Source organism: Theropithecus gelada, chromosome 7b (genome assembly GCF_003255815.1).
Source record: "Theropithecus gelada isolate Dixy chromosome 7b, Tgel_1.0, whole genome shotgun sequence".
In the NCBI taxonomy this organism is placed as follows: Eukaryota; Metazoa; Chordata; class Mammalia; order Primates; family Cercopithecidae; genus Theropithecus; species Theropithecus gelada.
This window is the reverse complement of record NC_037675.1, coordinates 105,542,421-105,564,271: the sequence shown is the minus strand read 5'-3', so window position 1 is coordinate 105,564,271 and position 21,851 is coordinate 105,542,421. Positions and strand designations below refer to the sequence as shown.

Sequence of the window (21,851 nt, the reverse complement as noted above, 5' to 3'; positions counted from 1 at the left end):
CCCAACAGTACCCCCAAAGTCTTTACTCATTTCGGCATTAACTCAAAAGTCCACAGTGCCAAGTCGCAAAGCAAGTTAGTTACTTCCTAGATACAATGGGGGTACAGGCATTGGGTAAACACAGCCTTCCAAATGTGAGAAATCGGCCAAAATAAAGGGGCCACAGGTCCCAAGCAAGTCCAAAATCCAGCGGGTTAGTCAAATCTTAAAGCTCCAAAATGATCTTCTTTGACTCTATGTCTTACATCCAGGTCACGCTGATGCAAGAGGTGAGTTCCCACGGTCTTGCGCAGCTCCACCCCTGTGGCTTTGCAGGGTACAACCTCCCTCCTGGCTGCTTTCATGGGCTGGCACTGAGTGTCTGTGGCTTTTCCAGGTGCATCGTACAAGCTGTCGGTGGATCTATCATTCCGGGGTCTGGAAGACAATGGCCCTCTTCTCACAGCTCCATTAGGTGGTGCCCCAGGTGGGGCTCTGCATGGAGGCTTGAACCCCACATTTCCCTTCTGCACTGCTCTAGCAGAGGTTCTCCATGACAGCCCCGCCCCTGCCGCAAACTTCTACCCTGACATCCAGGCATTACCACACATCTTCTGAAATTTAGGCAGAGGTTCCCAAACCCCAATTTGGACTTCTGTGCACCCGCAGCCTCAACATGTGGGAGCTGCCAAGGCTTGAGGCTTGTACCCTCTGAAGCCATGGCATGAGCTCTTCGTTGGCCTCTTTCAGCCACAGCTGGAGCAGCTGGGAGACAGGGCACCAAGTCCCTAGGCTGCACACAGCAGAGGGGCCCTAAGCCCGACCCACGAAACCACTTTTTCCTCGTAGGCCTCCAGGCCTATGATGGGAGGGGGTGCCGTGAAGACCTCTGACATGCCCTGGAGATATCGTCCCCATTGTCTTGGGGATTAACATTTGGCTCCTCATTACTTATGCATATTTATGCAGCTGACTTGAACTTCTCAGAAAATGGGATTTTCTTTTCTATTGCATTGTCAGGCTGCAAATTTTCCAAACTTTTATGCTCTGTTCTGTTTCCCTTTTAAAACTGAATGCCTTTAACAGAACCCAAGATACCTCTTGAATGCTTTGCTGCTTAGACATTTCTTCCATCAGATACCCTAAATCATCTCGTTCAAGTTCAAACTTCCACAAATCTTTAGGGCAGGGCAAAAAGGCATCAGTCTCTTTGCTAAAACATAACAAGAGTCACCTATACTCCAGTTTCCAACAAGTTCTTCATCTCCATCTGAAACCACCTCAGCCTGGATTTCACTCTCCATATCACTATCAGCATTTTGTTCAAAGCCATTCAACAAATCTCTAGGAAGTTCCAAACTTTCCCACATTTTCCTATCTCCTTCTAGTCCCTCCAAACTGTTCCATCATCCGCCTTTTTACTGAGTAACAAGTTGCTTCCACATTTTGGGTATCTTTTCAGCAGTGCCCCACTCTACTGCTACCAATTTACTATGGGTGTGACTGTCCAGCTTTCCCGGAGCTGAGGCCACAACTACACAAGCATCTTTCTACAGTATCCAGCACAACAGATGTCTCTGAATTTCTGAAAAGTCTATTTTATAGTAATCCTGGGTTTTTTTCACCCACAGTAAGAAGCTTTTTTAATTAATAATTTTACTTGTTAAATATTATGTGCAAAACATTGCATTTGATTTTGATGAGGACAAATCAAAAGAAGTCTTCAGGTGATCAGAGAGGCCAATCACAGAGGCAAACTGTTTTTCCAATTTTTACTTAGAGTAAATTAAGTCAGCTAGTTTCCAAATAATTTATAAAAGTTGACTTTTACGCTGGGCACGGTGGCTCATACCTGTAATCCTAGCACTTTGGGAGGCCGAGCCAGGTGGATCATTTGAGGTCAGGAGTTCAAGACCAGCCTGGCCAACATGGTAAAAACCCCATGTCTACTAAAAATACAAAAGTTAGCCGGGTGTGGTGACACACACCTGTGATCCCAGCTACTCGGGAGGCTAAGGCAGGAGAATCACTCGATCCTGGGAGGCAGAGGTTACAATCAGCTGAGATCGCGCCACTACACTCAAGCCTGGGCAACAGAGTGAAACCTTGTCTCAAAAAAATAAAATAAAAGTTGACTTTTATTAATAATTTTGAAAAAGCATGTTTAATAAATCTATTCCTAATATTTAACCCTTTTTTGAGGCGGAGTCTTGCTGTGTTGCCCAGGCTGGAGTGCGGTGGCATGATCTCGACTCACTGCAACCTCCGCCTCCCAGGTTCAAGCGATTCTCCTGCCTCAGCCTCCTGAGTAGCTGGGATTACAAATACCCACCACTATGCCCGGCTAATTTTTGCATTTTTAGTAGAGACAGCCTTGTTGCCCAGGCTGGTCTCAAACTTCTGACCTCAAGTGATCCTCCCACCTCAGTCTCCCAAAGTGCTGGGATTACAGGCAGGAGCCACTGTGCCCAGCCATAATATTTAACTTTTATCTTAGTTTTCTTCTTTATCCAAATAATAATATTTGTCACAACACAACTACACAAAAAAGAAATAGGAAAAAAAAAAAAAGCATACTTTTCACAAACACCAACAGTGGCATCCAAACTCATCTAGAAGTTTTTTCCTACAAACAAGCCATGTAAAAGGCATGGCACTGACTCACAAGTTATTTCACTTAGTTCCAAGCCAGTGAATATTTTTTGAGCACACTGATAAGATACCAAACACAGCCTGCTTCTCTAAGCCAGGCCTGAGACAACAATGAGGCACACCGGTTGCTGGCCCACTGACCCACTTGCTGAATCGTCCCCTCCTGTGTGCTGCGATAGGGATGAAACATGAGAGACAGTGCCTCTGCTTTCCTACACTGCACAGCAGTAAGTCAAGGCACACTATGTCAGGGGAGATGCTCTGACAAAAAGCGAGGCAGGGGACAGGGATAGGGACATGGTGGGGGCACCATGATAATTCATACAGATGGAGTCAAGGAGGGGCTCTGCCATTCCTCTCACAGAAGTGCTCAGCCAGTGTGACTCTGTCCACACAGCAAGGCACAGCGACAGTGTTTCTGTCCCAAGCCGAAGCCTGGGAAGTTGGCACATCCGCCGCACATGCAGCCTACGAGACAGTGGGCGCCGCAAGTAGAGGGGGAAATAAATGGTGCCAAGACACTCACATTGGAGGAGGAGGACCTCTTACCCCATGTCAATACAAAATCCATCTTAAGTGGATTCAAGACCTAAAGATGAAAAACAAAGCGATAAACTGGATTATGTAAAGCTGCACCCTAAGGTGGAGAGGTGAGGGCCAAAAGTGACATGCTGCAGGTCAGGCGCAGTGGCTCATGTCTGTAATCTCAGCACTTTGGGAGGCCGAGGCAGGAGGATCACCTGAGGTCAGGAGCTCAAGACTAGCCTGGCCAACATGGTGAAACCCCGATTCTACTAAAAATACAAAAATTAGCCAGGCATGGTAATGTATGCCTATAATCCCAACTACTCGGAAGGCTGAAGCAGGACAATCACTTGAATCTGGGAGGCAGAGGCTGCAGTGAGCCGAGAGCACACCACTGCTCTCCAGCCTGGGTGACAGAGCAAGGCTCTGTCTCAAAAAAAAAAAAAAAAAAAAAGTGACACACAGCGAGTCCAGGTGGGGCGGGGGACATGCTCTACTACTGGACCTGGGTTGTTGATCATGGATGTTCATTTCGCAGTTTCACTACAGTACACATTTACATTTTATGTAACCCTTTTTCTAAGGGTGTTCTTTCACAATTTTTTTTTTTTTTTTTAAACGGAGTTTTGCTCTTGTTGCCCAGGCTAGAGTGCAATGGCACGATCTTGGCTCACCACAACCTCTGCCACCTGGATTCAAGCGATTCTCCTGCCTCAGCCTCCCAAGTAGCTGGGATTACAGGCATGTGCCACCATGCCCGGCTAATTTTGTATTTTTAGTAGAGAGGGGGTTTCTCTGTGTTGGTCAGGCTGGTCTCGAACACCTGACCTCAGGTGATCCGCCCACCTCGGCCTCCCAAAGTGCTAGGAATACAGGCATGAGCCACTGCACTCGGCCTCCTTCACGATTTTTTCAGAAGCTGAATATAAAGGATGAAAAGGATTCTCCAAAGGACACTGAAAGGAAACAGCCACAGTTGGTAACAGAAAAAAACAGGAGGGCACCACAGAACCTGAAGAGAGGGTCAGTTTCAAGAATCAAAGTGGCCAACAGTGTCAAATATTGCAGAAAGGCCAGGTAAGTTTAGGGCTGAGCTCTCCTAACGACAAGGAGGTCATTAGGGACCCTGGCAGGTGCAGTCTGAGTGGGAACAGGGGACACCACCCTGCAATAAATGAATTGCCTGTGGGAGCTAGAAAAGTAAAGAATGTGAGAGTCCACAGGCCAGAAAAGGCTGGAGAGCAGCCTGAGACCTAAGGTGGGTGTTGGCAAAGGCGAAAGAGCTTCAGTTATGTTTCAATGTGAACAAGAAAAGGACAGCAGAGAAAGATACATTAATGGTAACAATGGGGAGGGGGAAACAGCAGATCAGATGAGGTTCCTAAGAAGGTAAGAAAGATGAGATATGAAACCCAGGAGGCACGGCTGGAGCTCCATGAAGAAAGGGGGCTTCCCCTTGTAACAGCAGACAGTGTGGTGAGGTAACATGGCAAGAGTAGTGACAGTAACACATCTGAAATTTTAACCAAGATCCTCTGACTCTGAAAGCTGTATAATAGGATCTATACAAAATATCATTTTTATAAGCTCAAAATTAATAGACTGCCCCTGACTTACAATGATTCAACTTATATTTTTAGACTTTACAATGATATGAAACCATTCTGCTTTTTACTTTTAGTGCAGTATTTAAAAAGTAACATGAGATAGTCAACACCTTATTATAAAATAGGCCTTGTATTTAGTGATTTTGCCCAACTATAGGCTAAATAAGTGTTCTGAACTCATTCAAGGTAGGCGAGGAGGATAGGTGTATTAAATGCATTTTCAGCTTAATGATTTCAATTCACAACGGTTTTATCAGGGCATACCCCCATTACAAGTCAAGGAACATCTGTATATAGCTAAGTGTTGCATATTCATTCACTGAAATATTTACTGAGCACCTATCAGGTACCAAAAACAAGATGTTGGATAAATATTGCTAAAGCTGGACATTCTCTATTCTACCGAACATAACCCATCCGTGAGGCAAGGGGGCCCTGGTTGCCTAGAAGCTGGGTTGTCTTGACCACACAGGCCCAGACAGCAAATGGCAAGGCCTGACCCAGCTCCTCAGCGGGTCCACAAGGAAGCATCTAAGTGTTGTGAGCTCTGACAGAAAATACACAATGAACATCAATAGGAATTAATTAGACTTCAGCCAGCTGGAAAGAAGACTGGTAAACCATCATCACTCTCACATTTCAAACTAGCCAGAGGCCAGGCATGATGGCTCATGCCTGTAATCCCAGCACTTTGGGAGACCAAGGCAAGAGGATCACATGAGGACAGGAGTTCAAGATCAGCCTGGGCAACAGAGCAAGACCCCATCTCCACACACACAAAAAAAATTTAGTCAGTCAGTCATGGTGGTATGCATCTGTAGTTATAGCTGCTTGGAAGGCTGAGATGGGAGAATCTCTTGAGCCAAGGAGTTCAAGGTTACAGTGAGCTATGATCACACCACTGCACTCCAGCCTAGGTAACAGAGCAAGACCCAATCTCAAAGAAAAAAAAAAAAAGAGTCAGAAAATGCAAAATGTTTAAATGTTGTAAATCTAAGTGCTACCTCCTCCCTACCTTGAACAGAGCCTCACCTGGCTACTTGTTTCTCAAGAGTACAATGTGGAAAGGAGGCAGTAATGCACAATGCAGAAACCTGGCAAACACAGCCTTTCCAGTGATTAAAATCTACGTCATCAGTGCTATAGTTTGTCTCCTCCAAACCTCATGTTGACATTTGATTCCAGTGTTGGAGGTGGGGCCTAATAGCAGGTATGTGGGTCATGGGGGCGGATGCCTCATAGATTAATGCCCTCCCTTGACGGGGAGACTGAGTTCTCATTGTTATTAGTTCCTACCAGAGTTTCCCTGATAGCTGATTGTTACAAAAAGCCTGGCACACCCACCTTCTTCCAATCTCACCATGTGATCTCTGTACACGTCAGCTCCCTGAGCAGAAGCCAGTGCCATGGTTCTTGTACAGCCTGCAGAACTGTGAGCCAAATAAACCTCTTTCTTTTATAAATTACCCAGACTGAGGTATTCCTTCATAACAGTGTTAAATACTATTCACAATAGCCAAGATATGGAATCAACCTAGGTGTACAACCGATGGAGAAAGAAAATGGAGAATATATACACAACAGAGTATTATCCAGCCATAAAAACTGTGAAATCCTGTCATTTCCAGCAACATGGATGAAACTGGAGGACATTATGTTAAGTGAAATAAGCCAGGAACAGAAAGTTAAACACCACATGTTCTCATGTGGAAGCTAAAAAACAGTTTATTTAATAGAAGTAAAGAGTAGAGCAGAAGATACTAGAGGCTGGGAAGGGCAGGGGAAAGGAGGCAATAGGGACATTTGTTAAAGGATACAAAAGGAGCTAGATAGGAGGAGGAAGCTCCAGTGTTTTACAGATAACAATAATACATAGTTTCAAGTAGCTATAGGAGGCTACTGAATGTTCCCAACACACACACACACACACAAAAATGTTTGATACAATAGACATGCTAGTTACAGAGCTCATCACCATGCATTGTATGTATCACATCACTATGTACTCCATGAATTATCTGACAATTTAATTTTTTTTAATTAAAAAAACATTAAACAGACTTAAGACAACATACTTAAAGACAACAAAATCATGTTGATAGTGTATACCCTTGATATGTGACAAAAATGGCACCTCGGCCTGTGGTCTTCCTCCCTAAAACCAATAACCTCAGTCTAACCATGAGAAAAACATCAGTCGAATTCCAGTATAAGGGTGTCCTACAGAATACCTGACCAGTACTCTTCAAAATCGTCAAAGTCATAAAAAACGAGGAAAGTCTGAGAAACTACCACAGCCAAGGGGAGCCTAAGGAAACATGGCGACCAAATCTAACGTAGCATCCTGGATGGGATCACGGAACGAAGGACATTATGGAAAAACCAGTCAAACCAAATAAAGTGAAGTTTAGTTAGTAGGTTTTTTAAAGAGTTACTAAGTAAATTTTAACTACAGAATCTAGGTAATGGGCATACAGGTGTTCACTATAAAATTCTTTCAACTTTTCTGTTTTTTTTTGAAATACCACCATTTAAAAAGTTGGAAAAATAAAGTGCTACATTTACTGGCCATCACTGGCCTGCCTTTGACATAATTAGATCTGACAAAATATGTCTTCTTATGGTAAATGAAGCCTATCAGCCATCTCATTGTAGTAAAGACTAGTGTTTAACATCACAGACGTTTTTAACAAAAGTTAAACTCCTATACAAAGCATTTGACAGTGTCCATCAAAATTTCAAACATATATAACCTTTGACCTAGCAATTCCACTTTCAAAAATTAATATTCTAGAAAGGTATACACAGGGGGTCTTGACAGAAAGGCGCTTTACTCCCCAGGGGACATGTGGCAATGTCTAGAAACATTTTTGGTTGTCTTAAGTGGAAGGCGGAGAAGGATGATATTTGCATCCAGTGGGTGGAGGCAGGGAAGCTACAAAACATCCTACAATGGAGAGGACTTTCCCCACCACAAAGAATTATCTGGCCCAAAATGTCAATAGTGCAGAGGCTGAGAAGCCCTGGCCTACAATATACACTTTCATATGTGTGACATGATATGTGTGCAAGGTTACTCACTGGAGCACTATTTGTAATGAGACCAGAAACATCAGATATTAGTTAATAAAGAATGGTGTATATATAATACCCATGAATGAATGTCACGTAGCTCTTAAACAAGGAAGAAAAAACAATATAGTGATATGAAAATATTTGAGGCCAGGCGCGGTGGCTCACGTCTGTAATCCCAGCACTTTGGGAGGCCAAGGTGGGTGGATCATGAGGTTAGGAGATCAAGATCATCCTGGCTAACACGGTGAAACCCCATCTCTACTAAAAATACAAAAAAAAAAAATTAGCCGGGCGTGGTGGCTGGTGCCTGTGTCCCAGCTACTCAGAAGGCTGAGGCAGGAGAATGGTGTGAACCCGGGAGGCAGACCTTGCAGTGAGCCGAGATCGTGCCACTGCACTCCAGCCTGGGCGACAGAGTGAGACTCCATCTCAAAAAAAAAAAGAAAATATTTGAAAATTTAAGTGAAAAAAGTAACATAAGCATAGAATGCTGCCATTTCAGGAGAAAAGAGAAACACATTCGTATTTGCTCGTACAGGCATAAAAAATTGTAAAAGGATTCTTAAGAAATTGGTAACAATGGTTTCCTCTTCATGGTAGTATTGCTGGACAGACAGAGGAAAACAGTAGGAAGGGAATATGTTGAAATACACCTGACTTTTGAGCCCTCTAAATGTATTACCCATATGAAAATAGTTTTAAATCACATGCAACCTTTCTTAAGAATATATTATCAAGTATTCACCATTACGATACAATCCTCCTTCAGGTTTAGATAAATACAACTTATATTAGAAAATGTAAGTTTAATAAAAATAAAATTGTATTTATAATGAAATTACTTCCCACACCAAATGAATCTATAATTTTATAGCTGATCATAATGTGACATTTTATTTTTCAACCTCAGTAGGTATAAAAGCAGGACCAATAATTTTGCCAGGGATATGCAATGTATTTATTATGTTCACAATTTACGAAAATAAATCCAGTTCCCAGAAAATAAAGGGCAGTACCCCTGCACAGGCTCTCTTGCCTACTACCACGTAAGACATGCCTTTGCTCCTCCTTTGCCTTCCACCATGATTGTGAGGCCTCCCCAACCATGTGGAACTGTGAGTCCATTAAACCCCTTTTTCTTTATAAATTACCCAGGTATGTCTTTATTAGCAGTATGAAAATGGACTAATACAGTCAACATTCTTTCATGATGAAACTCTAGACAAATTAGGTATAGAAGGAACATACGTCAACACAATAAAGTCCACACATGACAAACCCACAGCTAACATCATACTAAGACCTGGAACAAGACAAGAATGTCCACTCTCACCACTCTTTTCAACATAGTACTGGAAGTCCTAGTCAGAGAAATAAGACAACAGAAACAAATAAATGGCGTCCAAATTGGAACGGAGGAAGTCAAGTTGTCTCTCTGCATACAATATAGTCTTATACATAGAACAACCTGGCCAGGTGCAGTGGCTCATGCCTGTAATCCCAGCACTTCGGGAAGCCAAGGTGGGCAGATCACATGAGCCCAGGAGTTCGAAACCAGCTGGGGCAACGGAGTGAGATCCTGTCTCTACAAAACATACAAAAATTAGCCAGGAGCGGTGACACATGCCTATAGTCCCAGCTACTCAAGGAGCTGAAGTGGGAGGACTGCTTGAGCCTGGGAGACAGATGTTGCAGTGAGCTGAGATCATGCCACTGCACTCCAGCTTGGGCAACAGAGTAAGACCCTGTCTCAACGAGAAAAAAAAAGAGAGAGAGAGAGAAATCTGAAGACACCACCCAAAAACTGATCAATTCAGTTAAGTTGCAAGATCAACATTAAGAATCAGTAGCATTTCTTTTTCTTCTTTTTTTTTTTTTTTTTTTGAGATGGAGTCTTGCTCTGTCACCCAGGCTGGAGTGCAGTGGCACCATCTCCGCTCACTGCAAACTCTGTCCCCCGGGTTCACGCCATTCTCCTGCGTCAGCCTCTGAGTAGCTGGGACTATACGCGCCCGCCACTATGCCCAGCTAATTTACAGGGTTTCACAGTGTTCGCCAGGATGGTCTCGATCTCCTGACCTCATGATCTGCCTGCCTCAGCCTCCCAAAGTGCTGGGTTTACAGGCGTGGGTCACCGCGACCAGCCTAGAATCACTAGCATTTCTACACACCAACAACAAACTATCTGAAAAATAAATCAAGAAAGTAATCCTATTTACAATAGCTGTGAAAAATAATACCTAGGAATAAATTTAACCAACAAGGTAAAGAATCTCTACAATGAAAACTACAAAATACTGATTAAAGCAATTGAAGACAACACAAACAAACTGAAAAGACATCCCATGTTCATGAACCGGAAGAATAGATGACTGACTGACTGATTCACTAATTAAGGTCTTGTTCTGTTGCTCAGGCTGGAATGCAGTGGCACAATCATGCCTCACTGCAACCTTGAACTCCCAGGCTCAAGGGATCCTTCTGCCTTAGCCTTCCAAGTAGTTGAGACTGCAGGAATATGCCACCGTGCCTAGCTATTATAATGTTTTTAATTTTTGTAGAGACAGCATCTCACTATGATGCCCAGGCCAGTCTCAAACTCCTGGGCTCAAGTGATCAGCCCACCTTGGCCTCCCAAAGTGCTGAGATTACAGGTGTGAGCCACTGTGCCTGGCCATGAATTGGAAGAATTTATACTATTAAAATGACTATAGTACCCAAAGCGACGTAAGATTCATACAATTCCAATCAAAATACCAATGACATTCTTCACAGAAATGAAAAAAAAAATCCTAAAATTCATATGGAACCACAAAAGATCTCACAAGCCAAAGCAATCCTGAGCAAAGAGAACAAAGCAGGAGGCATCACATTACCTGACTTCAAAATACACCACAACGTAACCAAAACAGCATGATATTGGCATAAAAACAGACACACAGATGATCAATGGAGCAGAATAAAGAACCCAGAAACAATATCACATATTTATAGCCAACTGATTTTTAAGAAAGGCATCAAGAACATTCACTGAGGAAAGAACAGTCTCTTCAATAAATGGTGCTGGGAACACTGGATATCCAGATGCAGAAAAATAAAACTAAACCCCTATCTCTCAACATACACAAAAATCAACTCAAAATGGATTTAAGACTTAAACTAAATCCTGAAACTATGAAGCTACTAGAAGAAAACATACGGAAAATGTTTCAGGACATCTGTACAAAGATTTTATGGCTAAGACCTCAAAAGCACAGACAGCAAAAGTAGACAAATGAGATTATATCAAACTACCAAGCTTCTGCACAGCAAAAACAAAACAAACAAACAAGCAAAAAAGAAGCAATCAACTGAGTGAAGAGACAATCTGCAAAATGGGGGCAAACATTTGCAAACTATTCATTTGACAAGGGATTAATACTCAGAATATACAAGGAGCTCAACAGCAAAAACAATCCAATTTTTTTTTTTTTTTTTTTTTGAGATGGAGTGCAGTGGCACAATCTTGACTCACTGCAAGCTCTGCCTCCCGGGTTCACGTCATTCTCCTGCCTCAGCCTCCCAAGTAGCTGGGACCATAGGCGCCCGCCACCACGCATGGCTAATTTTTTTGTATTTTTTAGTAGAGACGGGGTTTCACCGTGTTAGCCAGGATGGTCTCGATCTCCTGACCGCGTGATCCGCCCACCTCAGCCTCCCAAAGTGCTGGGATTACAGGTGTGAGCCACTATGCCCGGCCCAAACAATCCAATTTTTTTAATGGGCATATAATTGATCTGAAAAGACATTTCTAAACAGAAGACATACTACTGGCTAATACATGAAAAAACGCTCAGTATCACTAATTGTCATGGAAATGCAAATCCAAACCATACTGAGATATTATCTCACATGTGCCAGAATAGTTATTATCAAAAGACAAAGGCTGGGTGCAGTGGTTCACACGTGTAATCCCAGCACTTTGGGAGGCTGAGGCAGGAGGACTGCTTGAGCTCAGGACTTCAAGGTTTCAGTGAGCTATGATGGTGCCACTGTACTCCAGCCTGGGTGACACAGCAAAACCCTATCTCTAAAATAAATAAGTAAAAATAAAAGACAAAATACGACAAATGCTGACGAAAATGCAAAGAAAGGGCAACTCTTGTATACTGTGGGTAAGAATGTAAATTCATATAGCCTTTATGGAAAACAGTATGGAGGATCTTCAAAAAACTAAAAACAGAACGACCATATGGCCCAGCCATCCAACTACTGGGTATATATCCAAAGGAAAGAAAAACAATATGCTGAAGAAACAGCTCCACTCTCACGTTTACTGCAGCATTAACCTGGGTGTACATCAAGAAATGAACGGATAAAGAAAATTTAGTATATATACACAACTAAATAAAGCCATGAAAAAAGAATGAAATCCTATCATTCTGGGCAACATGGCTGAGTGAAGTTGGTGAAATAACTCAGGCACAGAAAGATAAATACCATACATTCTGATTCAAATGTGGATGCTACAGAAGTAGAGAGTAGAAAAGAAGTTACTAGAGACTGGGAAGGGGAGGAAATAGGAAGAGGTTGGTTAACAGACACAAAATTATAGCTAGATAAGAAACAACTTCTAGCGTCCTTTTTAAAAAGAGATGAGGGTCCCACTGTGACTGGAACTACAGACGCCCACCACTACGCCCAGTTTTCGTGTTCTAGAGCACCGTGGGGTGACTACAGTTGACAACAACTTATCGGTTATTTTCAAATAGCTAGAAGAGAGGATTTTAAATGTTCCCACCACAAAGATAAATGTTAATGATAATTAACAATGATAAATGTTGGAGATGATGGATTTGCTAATTACCTTGATTTTATCATGACACATTATACCTATGTATCAAAATACCACACTATACCCCATAAATATGTACATGTAGTATGCGTCAATTTTAAAATAATCATGTTTTCGCAGGGCCTTACAATCATAAGTGATGAATGCAGGTTTGATCAAATACAAAAGTATGCTCACTATTGGGAGGCGGAGGCGGGCGGATCACAAGGTCAGGAGATCAAGACCATCCTGGCTAACACAGTGAAACCCCGTCTCTACCAAAAATACCACAAAAAAAAAAAGTACACTCACTATAAAAGAAACAACGCATTCCAACATACCTTGCTATGATGAATGTGCCCCAAATCATTAAGATAATACTCTTCAACTGAATGGGGCTTGCCTTCCACTTCAAAAATATATGCAGGATTCATCTTGTTTTGAACAGGAACGGCAAAGTAGTCTGCAAACTCTTTACAGTTGATGGTAGCCGACATCAGGACTACCTACAGAGTAAGAGAAAACATTAAAATAAAACAGTGAGAATAATAACCAAATTAAATACTTCTAAAATTACAGGCTTTTCTTCTGCTTCATTCCTTATTTAACAACTTTTAAGACTTCAAAGAGACCACCTTGATTTAATCACTAGTGTAATTATTGTAGTTTAATCAGAGATACCAACTTTTACCATTTCTCTTCAAGTACCTTATCAAGTGATAAATTTTATCTCCAATAAGGGTAAATTAAAATCATTTATCTGAAAGAAAACTTCACAACAGGAGACTAATTTTAAAAAAGAATATGGCCCAGGCAAATAAAGACACTGTGGCTCACACCTATAATCCCAGCACTTTGGAGGCTGAGGTGGGAGGACACTTGAGCCCAGGAGTACAAGACCAGCCTGAGCAACAACAGGAGACCACTGTCTCTACAAAAAAAAATAGTAATAATAAATTAAAAATAAATTTTAAAAAAAAGAGTAAGGCCAGGTGCCATGGCTCATGCCTATAATCTTGGGTCAAGAGTTTAAAACCAGCCTGGGCAACATAGTAAGACTCCATCACTACAAAAACTTTAAAAACAGCTGGGCATGATGGTGCCCTCTTGTAGTCTCAGCTACTCAAGAGACAGAGGTGGGAGGATCACTGGAGCCAAGGAGGTTGGGGCTGCGGTGATCTATGATCACACCACTGCACTCTAGCCTGGGCAACAGAGCAAGATCCTGTTTTTAAAACAAAAATAAAAAATAAATTAAAAAGAATAAGTTACTCTATGATGTGTTCCAGAGAAATGACAGAGTAAGCCAGCAAAGAAGACAGGGGATCTAGAAAACTCTAGCTCCAACTCAAGAAACTGGAGCAGTCCCAGGACAACAGTGGTGCAGTAGCAGAGGAACAGCCCCAGACTGGGGCAAGATGACTGACTGCAGCTTTCAGTTTTGTCAAAAAGCAAATATGAAATGATATCCTTAATAAACTCAGCCATGAATGACAGGTGCAGTGCATACAGCACAAGATTGCCTGGAGAAGGCGGCTGATTACGGAGGATCTCCCAGCTCAGCAGTCTCCAAAATGCTATGTGGCGAGTGGGCACAGCAGTCCGGCTGGCTGCTCACCACCTACTATACATCGCAAGTAGAGTTATCGAAATGGAAATCCTAGCCAAAAAGTAAATTTTTTTTATTTTTTGAGACAAGTTCTGGCTCTATCGCCCAGGCTGGAGTGCAGTGGCGTGATGTCAGCTCACTGCAACCTCAGCCTCCTGGGCTTCAGTGATCCTCTCACCTCAGCCGCCCAGGTAGCTAGGACTTCGTAGAGGCGAGGTTTCGCCATGTTGCCCAAAGCCTGGTCTCAAACTTGTGAGCTCAAGCGATCTGCCCACCTTGGCCTCCCAAAATGCTGGGATTACAGGCGTGAGCCACCGCACCCAGCCAAAAAGTAAACATTTCATATAAGCATTGTTGTTGCAGTTATCGAGTAAAGAAAACATCTGTATTTTCCCCTTTAGAATGAGATACAAATGGTAAAAACTGTACAGACTAAAACTCATTTTGAGAAGAGATGTCTGAAGTTAAAAAGAATGCTCTGAGAAGCCACTTGGAGTGGAAGAGTGGCTCTTAAGGGACACACCCCAGTCACCATAAATATCTCTAAACTGGGTTTTAAGGAACGATGAGGCTAGTGAACTGCAGGACACTGAGTGCAGCCTGCAAACAAGAGGCCAAGCCTGGAATGCTAGGAGCAAGGAGGACTCAGCCTGGCGACCAGCCTCCCTCACCCACCCTCCCCTGCAGCCCTCTGCTGCTTCTCCAAACAGACAAGTCAGCAGACACCCAAGACAACTGCCTGTCTGGAGCAGGCCTGAGCTGAATCCAGTCAGCTAGAGGTGACAGCAAGGTCAGTGGCTGGAGGATGGTATAGAGGAGGCACTGAGAGGAAGCCAGGTCAGGGGAACCACAGGGACCTAAAGGTTGGCGGGAGAGGTAAGGGGAGGCCTTAAAGCCCATGTGCCCATGCCCCACACCCAGGTCCCCTTGACAACGGCACTCTCTTTAAAAGCTAATAAAGATTTTTTTAGAGTTTTTTAAAACCCTCTTACGAAACCATCTAGAATATAGTGTCTAATTTCTTGGCCCAACTACATGTACCATATAAGTTTCTATATCAAGAAAATATGCTGCTTCATATATTTGCTAATAATTCATGAACATAGCGAAACTGACAACCCATTTCTTACAACTTATAAGTACCAAATTCCTTACCACCATGTCCATCAGTGTAGGATTTTTTTTAACCCAATAAACACTTTAACTCTCTTTACCACTGAAAAAATGTGTAACCAACTCATTATTCCGACTTGAGTAAAAAAGAAGTGTCTTAAATTACATTCAAGAAACGTCTCAATGTGAATAATCTTCAATGACAGCTTGGTTAAGATTCCAAGAAGGACTGAAATAGCCAAACTCTCTCATTCATTTCATGATCACCTCAAGCAATGAGACAACTGATTGCAAGTGTCAGCTTCCATTCATTCAGCACCCACCACGTGAAAAGATGAACATTCTAAGGCAGAAGCTTCCCCACTTGGGGACGTGGGAAAGAGAAAGAGAAATGTTTTCCTCAACAAATAAACACTTGAAGACAAAATGCTTTATGGTTTAGAAAGCAACTGTTTTCCAATAACAGCAAATCCCTTAGCAGCTCCATCATAGAATAACTGAATATCCCAACCACGTGGCCTTTTTTCAAGCTGTTTCCCACAGACCTCTGCTTAGCACAGCTGGGTTAAGGTTGACCTATGAGTAGACTTGTTTAGATTGCACAATTATTCTAAACCCTTTGCCATTTTGGCCTAGTCCACACCTTCTTCCTTTTTGTTCAAATAAGAAGTAAATGATATTTATCATTCCCATCAACCTTCACTTAACTTACGTCTCTCAAATAGTAGTACATATTCTGTTCTCAAACTTCAATGCACTTTGGTGCTATTTCGAACCCAGGGATTGCAGATTAATTCACTTACTTTTTGTTTTGTTTTTGTTTTTGTTTTTGAAATGGAACCTCTCTCTGTTGCCCAGGCTGGAGTGCAGTGGCACAATCTCAGCTCACTGCAACCTCCGCCTCCCGGCTTCAAGCAATTCTCCTGCCTCAGCCTCCCGAGTAGCTGCGATTATAGGCACCCACCACCATGCCTGGCTAGTTTTTGAGACAGGGTCTCATCTGTTACCCAGACTGGAGTAGAGTGGCACAATCACAGCTCACTGCAGCCTGGACCTCCCAGGCTCAATTAATTCTCCATCAGCCTCCCGAGTAGCTGGGACCACAGACACACACCACTATGCCCAGCTAATTTTTGCATTTTTTGTAGAGATGGGATTTAGCCATCTTACCCAGGCTGGTCTTGAACTCCTTGGGCTCAAACAATCTGCCCATCTTTGTCCCCGCAAACTGCTGGGATTACAGGCGTGAGCCACTGTACTGCCCAGCTTCATTCACATAACTTTAAATTAAGGTACTTAATCAACCAAAAGCAAAGCTCAAAACCCAGCATGTCATTATAGTTAACTACTATTAGACCATTTTCTGAAGCCTGGAGAAAATATGAGAATTTAAGGCAACGTAATAACCAAAAAGTATCCATACTCTGATCATAAAAGAATTCCCTTTAGTCCGCTTCCTGGCAAGATCTGGTGTCCTACACATGATCATGAATTTTAAGAGTCATCAGTTTCAAATATTTCTATTAAAATATAGTCAGCCCGGCCACATGCAGTGGCTCACACCTGTAATCACAGCACTTTGGAAGGCCAAAGCAGGCAAATCACTTGAGGTCAGGAGTTCGAGACCAGCCTGGTGCAAAACCCCATCTATACCAAAAAATACCAAAAAAAATTAGCCTGGCCTGGTGGCAGGTGCCTGTAGTCCCAGCTACTCAGGAGGTTGAGGCACGAGAATTGCTTGAACCTGGGAGGCAGAGGTTGCAGTGAGCTGAGATTGCACCACTGCACTCCAACCCGGGCAACAGAGTGAGACTCCATCGCTAAATAAACAAACAAACAGCCCTAGGCTGGGCACGGTGGCTCACATCTGTAATCCAAGCACTTTAGGAGGCCGAGGCGGGCGGATCACGAGGTCAGGAGATTGAGACCATCCTGGCTAACACGGTGAAACCCCATCTCTACTAAAAATACAAAAAATTAGCCGGGTATGGTGGCGGGTGTCTGTAGTCCCAGCTACTCAGGAGGCTGAGGCAGGAGAATGGCGTGAACCTGGGAGGCGGAGCTTGCGGTAAGCCAAGATCACGCCACTGCACTCCAGCCTGGGCGACACAGCGAGACTCTGTCCCAAAAAATATATATATAGTCAGCCCTCTGTATCAGATTCTGCATTTGCAGATTCAACCACCTAAAAATCAAAAATATTCAGAAAAAAACAAAAATATGAGTTTAAACAATAGAGTATAGCAACTCTTCACATGATAGTGAGTACTGGAGATAACCTGGGGTGACTTGGGGCGTATGGGGAGACATGCGACATGCAAATACTTTACTGTGCCGTTTCATGGAAGGCATTTGAGGATCCTCAGATTTCAGTATCTGTCGGGGGTCCCAGAATCCTCTATAGACACCAAGGGACTATAGAGAGAAACAAAACTCAACAATAAGTCTTACCCCTAAATAGGTCTGTTACTCACGAAATCAAATTTACCTTCACAAAACGTGAATTTGTTCTTAAGAGTTTGCGGACTACCAACAGCAGGAAATCCATTTCTTCTGTTCGTTCATGTACCTACAAAATAAAAAAGGGGGCACCCCCACATGACATCAGGCAACACACATCACTGCTGACAGAAAGGCACCCCTGGGGGAATGGGGACTAAACCAGTTGTCTCTGCTAAATGCAGTTCCTCAGGGGGCTGGTATAACTCCTGGTTAAGGGGAAGCAAAGAGCATCGGCCAACAGACCACAGACCACCCACTCAGTCACAGCCTCCAGTGTTTCTCCTTAGGCCCCCCGCAAGAAGGCAGACTAATGTTCGGCACCCTCGCCCCTGCTCATTTACTGCCAACTGTGCCCAAGGTTGCTGTGACAACCAGAAGCCTCTCCACCTACCTCAAGCACAGAGAACCACTGGGCCACCCTCCCACGGCCCCTGCTTGCCATAACTCCTGCCAGGTCTGCAGGTACACTGTCATCTCAGCAAGCAAGCACAGGGTCGAAGACGTGCTAGTCTAACACTGACCGGGAGCCATGTGACCCCTACAGGACACATTCCATAATGTGCATAACTGCAGTTCACAAGGGTGGGCAAGGGATGGTCCTGGAAAAGCTGGGTCAGTCACAAACAGGTAAACCAGAGCAAGGTTAGGACCCAAGGTCAGTAGTGCTGACACTCAGGGACAGCAGTCGGGGAGGCAGCACCTCAGACAGACCTCAGACAGACCTTGCAGCCCTTGCAGACAGAGAACTCAGTCAGAGCCATTTCAGGACCCACAGTCCCCCAACCCTGCCCCACCCCAGAACCAGCTAGCATCTAAGGGCTAGGCAGCCTATTTTTCTAAAGAAGCCAGTTACTCTAGAACTTAGGAAATGTCAATGTACAAGGGGACAGTAAGATTCTATTCCGTGACACTTCTCGGCCGAAGTGGAGAGATAATTATTAAGTTTCAAAGAGGGAGTTCTCCTTTCCTCAGTGTAACAGGTGAAAGGATTTAGCCTGTAAGTAATTCTAATTCTATTCCAGACCCCACTATCTTCTGAACTTCTCACTGAAGGAGATGTCTAAGAAGTAGCATAGAGAAAAGAAAAACAAAAATCAGCAGCTGAAAGGTATTTAACACTATCATAAATCTCATGTTGTCCCTTGACTTCAGAACGCTTCCTCAGCACAAACATCCTCTCTTTTACTTGAGAAGAAAAATCAAGGCTATCATCAGCAAAGTGAGCTCTCCTCAGCTTGTGGCAGTCTCTCCTGAGTTCATACACCCATCATCTCCCCTCTGCCCGTGGCCCACTGGCTCCAGATTCCCTGCACCAGCCTTTCTAACACATAAACATGAACACATCAGCAGATGTGTCTCCCCAGTACTCATCTTTATAACCTCAGCCCCTTAGGAGGCACCTTTTCCATAGCAGTACTCAAACAAATGTTTATCGAATGTATGATGTGCCTAAAGCTAGTTTATTCTTAAGAGCTGGAAAATTAAAAACATTATTCCATTTGAAACTGGCTGGTCATCTTCAACGTTTGTTCTTGTATTTATTTTGAAATTCAAATAATCCCAGATAATGCAAACGATACTATATGTAAACCTAAAACTTAAGGTAGTTGAATCCAGTCCATTCATTTATGAAGCAAATAATCCCTGGGGCATCTACTAGGTGCTGACACCGCACTCGACAAAGGCAGAGCAGGAAGTTGTCGGAATGGCGCGATAGTCTTCTGTGGGTTACCACTCCCCCGTAGGGCAAGCTCTTGAAGAGAAGAGCTAACTTTTGCTCAGCTATTATGGCAGAGCTTGAGAAAAGGATATAGTCAATAACACAGTATTGATTGATTCATCTGTGTCACTGAAGTATGTGTGTGCAAAGGCCACGTAGGCAGAGAAATATGTCAGACACACAGAAAATAAATGCAGGCACTAGCAGCACAGGCTCTAGAGTCAACTACCCAGGGATGAACCCAGCAACATTACTGATTACTTGTGGCCTAAGCGCTGAACTTTCTTAAACTTTAGTTTCCTTTTATGTAAAGTGGGCTCAATTATACTAAAAAGCCCAATGAAAAACTATTATAACCTTCATAATGTCATCTTTTGGCATATTATCTATTAAATCTGAATTTGACCTCTACCTACTATAAAGATATTCAAAACTGCCATAAGTCATAAAAGAAAATTCTGAACTGTATTATATATTACCCTATTTTGTAAGAAACAGTTGATCATTTTCACCCTCTCCTACTGTCCCACGAAATGCCCTATAATAATTTAAAACCAAGTGTCTGTACATACGATCACAAACGTACTGACTCAGCTCTACCTGGAGTACATGTTGTATTATTAGTTGTCCCACGCATCAAAATAGAGTAGGGAGACACTACTCTAAACAGTTGCCCAAATGGGTTTATCCTTTTGGTTGCTATTGTTGTTTTGAGACAGTCTCGCTCTATTGCCCAGGCTGAAGGGCAGTGCTGCAAACTCAGCTCACTGCAACCTCCACCTCCCAGGTTCAAGTTATTCTCCCACCTCAGCCTCTCAAGTAGCTGGGACTATAGGAGTGTGCTACCACGCCCAGCTAATCTTTTTTTTTTTTTTTTTTGTATTTTTAATAGAGATGGGGTTTCACCATGTTGGCCAGGCTGGTCTCGAACTCCTGACCTCAAGTGATCCATTCACCTTGGCCTCCCAGAGTATTGGGATTACAGGCATGAGCCAGTTGCCCAAATAGTTTGATTTCAGACTCTATTAAACACCCTAGCCTCATCTCACTACCTCTCACAAATCCTATTTATTTGCTGATGTGTCTAATTCCTCTAGAAATAAGCCAAGCTTCCCAAACAGAATTACTGATAAGGTTTAAAACACAAGAGTTTGAGGAAGAACCATTTCCAAAGTTCCTGGGAAAGTTGTTCAAACCCAACATTCCCCACCAAAAAACTCGTTTAAAATATAAACAAAGTAAAAAAAAAAAAATTCCATCCTTACTGAGGAAAGTCCAGAAAGTAAAGGGGAAGGAAAAAACAAAGAAAGCTGAGACAGGCACAAAGACAGGGTTCACAATACTCTAAGAGAGTTTTTTTAAGAGAGATAAATATGACCTTTATAAGTAGATGACATTACTTACTTCATCAATGATGATATGTGTGAATTCCATCAAACTCTTGGCACTAACTACTTTCTGAAGCAGGACTCCAGTTGTCATATAAATTAGCCTCGTGTCCTCTGTTGCTATTTTCTCTAGCCCTACCTAAAATTGGAAATGGAAAGGAAAAAAGAGAAAAAAAAAGTGATGTCCATTTTATTAATATAATGGAGGTAAGAAAGGGAATGAAAAATTATGGCATTTTGAAAGATACACAGGCTCCAAATTAAAAGTGACATTCTCAAGTCAATTTTCTTCTTTTTGAGGAGAGAGAGGGGCAGGGGTTGGCTCATCTAATCACATTGCTATAACATTTTTAGGTTAAAAAAATGTGTATCAAGACATCTTCTAGATTACAGAGATATTATTAAAAAGATAAAATTATAAGTCATAAGCATGAGAATTCTCACTGCTTTCCTATTCAACTGGAAAGAAATTACAATTTATTTTCAAGAAATTCCTTTTTTTTTTTTGAGACAGAGTCTCACTTTGTCACCCAAGTTAAGAGTGCAATGGCGTGATCTCAGCTCACTGCAATCTCCACCTCCTGGGTTCAAGCAATTCTCATACCCCAGCCTCCTGAGTAGCTGGAATCACAGGCATGTGCCATCACGCCTGGCTAATTTCTATATTTTTAGTAGAGATGGGGTTTCACCATGTTGGCCAGGCTGGTCTCCAACTTCTGACCTCAAGTGATCCGCCCACTTCAGCCTCCCAAAGTGCTGGGATTATAGGTGTGAGCCACCGTGCCCGGCCTTATTTTCAAGAAATTCTGTTTCACTGCTTTTTTTTTTTTTTTTTTTTTTTTTTTTTTTTTTTTTTTTTGAAAACAAT

At 42.7% G+C, this 21,851-nt stretch overlaps 1 protein-coding gene across 1 annotated transcript in view; it reads right to left on the bottom strand.

Annotated features, from left to right (window-relative positions):
• TDRD9 (tudor domain containing 9) overlaps positions 1–21,851 on the bottom strand; it is a 126,854-nt gene that overhangs the window by 68,782 nt on the left and 36,221 nt on the right. The window contains exons 5-7 of the mRNA XM_025391938.1: positions 21,000–21,122; positions 17,862–17,942; positions 12,993–13,157 (exon numbers count right to left, since the gene is read on the bottom strand). Coding sequence (XP_025247723.1) covers positions 12,993–13,157; positions 17,862–17,942; positions 21,000–21,122 — 369 coding nt within the window. The remainder of the gene's footprint in view (positions 1–12,992; positions 13,158–17,861; positions 17,943–20,999; positions 21,123–21,851) is intronic.